At 38.6% G+C, this 2,511-nt stretch overlaps 1 protein-coding gene across 1 annotated transcript in view; it reads left to right on the forward strand.

Moving 5' to 3' along the window:
- The window catches only part of echs1 (enoyl CoA hydratase, short chain, 1, mitochondrial), a 5,450-nt gene extending 3,243 nt beyond the window's left edge, over positions 1–2,207 (forward strand). The window contains exons 5-8 of the mRNA XM_061690146.1: positions 991–1,095; positions 1,293–1,412; positions 1,493–1,560; positions 1,643–2,207. Coding sequence (XP_061546130.1) covers positions 991–1,095; positions 1,293–1,412; positions 1,493–1,560; positions 1,643–1,708 — 359 coding nt within the window. The 3' untranslated portion in view covers positions 1,709–2,207. The remainder of the gene's footprint in view (positions 1–990; positions 1,096–1,292; positions 1,413–1,492; positions 1,561–1,642) is intronic.
- The last annotated feature ends 304 nt before the right edge of the window (positions 2,208–2,511 follow it).

The following is a 2,511-nucleotide window of genomic DNA, read 5'->3' on the forward strand; positions in this document are numbered from 1 at the left end:
CGTGACACTTGTTTCCACAAACACCCTGCAATGTGCTCATGTACCTCTGGCTGGGAAACACTGCTCTAGATCAGTAGTCCCCAACCTTTTTTGCGGCACGGACCAGTTTTACATAGACATGCAGTATGCTTCACATCACAATCAGATCAATCCTTTCCCCCCCAAATTCTCGAAAGTCAATAGTGCGTATTATACATGGGCATAGGGGAAAATGGAAAAAAACCTTGCCATTTTATAAATGTATGCCGCCATCTAGAGGTTATGAAAAAGCTGTACACTTTCATTCCAATATGCCATCGCCACCTAGAGGTTATGAGAGGTGTAGCCTTCACTTTCATTCCAATATGACGGGTACATATGACTGCACATATATACAGTTGTGCTCATAAGTTTACATACCCTGGCAGAATTTGAAATTAGTTTTATTTTGAATTTATTTTATTATTGTTTTTTTTTTTAATATGACTGGAACAACAACCATCATTAATTTCTTTATGGTCATGCTTTGTTTAATGATAATGCTTTTCTGAAATTCTTGACCGTTTAATTTGAATCCCATTAAAATAAAATTAAATGTTTCGCCTTGCCCTTCATGTTTTCTTTAAAGAATCTTACAAATTCTGCCTGGGTAATCAAACATATAAGCACAACTGTGTGTTTTCTCTTTTACTAAATAAAAGTAGGGCTGTGAATTTCAGACTAAGAGCAAGCAAATCGAAAATGTATCACGTGTTCAAATAAAGTGCTTCACTTCAGAATAATTATTTGAAAAAAAACTAACAAAATACAGATAACACTTCATTTTTTGATCATATGGGTAGAAGCAAAATCCTGCATTGTACATAGGTAGAAGGGTTTTCCAGAATTTTTAGGTCAACTTTGGGGGTGCATATTACATATAGGTGCGCATTATACACGAGAAATGATGGTACCTGTTCTTTAAAAGGTACAACAGAGCTGCTTTTACCATGATGTCTTGTCTCGCTACAGGGGCAGGGGGCACCCAACGTCTGACCCGTGCGGTGGGCAAGTCTCTGGCCATGGAGATGGTGCTGACAGGAGACAAAATTACTGCCCAAGAAGCTAAGCAGTCAGGTAGAAGGACTGTGTGCTACCTCAAATCAATAATATGCTCAACAAAAAAACTTTTACAAACCTCAATCCTTCAAAAAAATAACTTTTAACCAGTAATCTGAACTTCCAAAAGTTGGGTGTGCTGAACAATATTCTCCTATTTACTTGCACTCACTATGCTGTCATTAAACTTCAGACATTTGTCTTACTGTGTGAAGGTTTGGTGAGTAAAATTTGCCCCGTTGACCAGCTGGTGTCTGAAGCGGTGAAATGTGGTGAGAAAATTGCCACTAATTCCAAACTGGTGTCCGCCATGGCCAAAGAGGCAGTTAATGCAGGTCAGGTCACGTTAAGTGAAACTCGTAGCAACCAAATTAAGTTTCAGTTCATGTCAATTTTGCTCCTCGTGTGCTTTCAGCCTTTGAACTGACTTTGGCCGAGGGCAATCGTTTGGAAAAGCGTTTGTTCCACGCAACGTTTGCTACGGTACTATAGCACACCTGCAAGCTCCACTCTTATATGCAAGAGTCGCATTACATTAAGTTACGTTTGTGCTTTTCATTTTTAGGATGATCGTAAGGAGGGTATGACTGCATTTGTGGAGAAGAGAAAAGCCAGTTTTCAGGACAAGTGATCTGCTGAAGAAACTCCAAACAGATCATTGTGCTACTTGTGCAGCAAGTTGATTGATGGCAGTAGAACATGGAAGATGTTTTATCTCCCTGTTAAGGACTAGACCTGTGGAATTTTATCCAGCCTATCAGTGAACAAATATGATATTCCTGTTATATACCATCATGAAATAGAAATCATAAACATGGAATAACAAAGCAAACAGATCTTGTATGTACTACAAAAAGTGGCAATATGGTTGGCATTTTCCATTTCAATAAGTTCCCTATTGTAAAAGGGTGAATTCGGATTTGAGTGATTTAGTGCACGTTATTTTTATAATTTTTATTTTTTTTTCCAGCTTGCAGCCCTGACAACTGAGGGCGCAGTTTATGTACAATAAAAGTTAATCAGTTGGATGGTTTCAAGCCTTTTTCACTCTCAACATAAGTCTGCCTTTTTCTGAAGTTTCTTGTCTGTGTACATTTTGCAAATAAAATCTAATAATTGGTGTCTACTTTGCTGCTGGTTTGAAAAAAGTGAAGATTGTCTGCTGTTGTAAGGCGTCCGTCCAGTCATCCTTTCTCAATAGCGCTTTTCCTCATTTGGGTCACGGTGAGCTTGAGCCTTTCCCAGTTGACTTTCATACCGATGGGCTATTTAGAGTCTTTAATAAACGTTACATGCATGTGGGAGGAAGCTGGAGTAGAGGAGAAAACCCACGCAAGCATGGGAACGGGATGTTCGAACCACCATTCTACAATTTTGTTATTGCACCTTTTCAAATAATTATGGCACTTTTCTCTTTCAAAACTTTGTTTTATT

The sequence above is a fragment of the Phycodurus eques genome, chromosome 11 (genome assembly GCF_024500275.1).
Source record: "Phycodurus eques isolate BA_2022a chromosome 11, UOR_Pequ_1.1, whole genome shotgun sequence".
Taxonomy (NCBI): domain Eukaryota; kingdom Metazoa; phylum Chordata; class Actinopteri; order Syngnathiformes; family Syngnathidae; genus Phycodurus; species Phycodurus eques.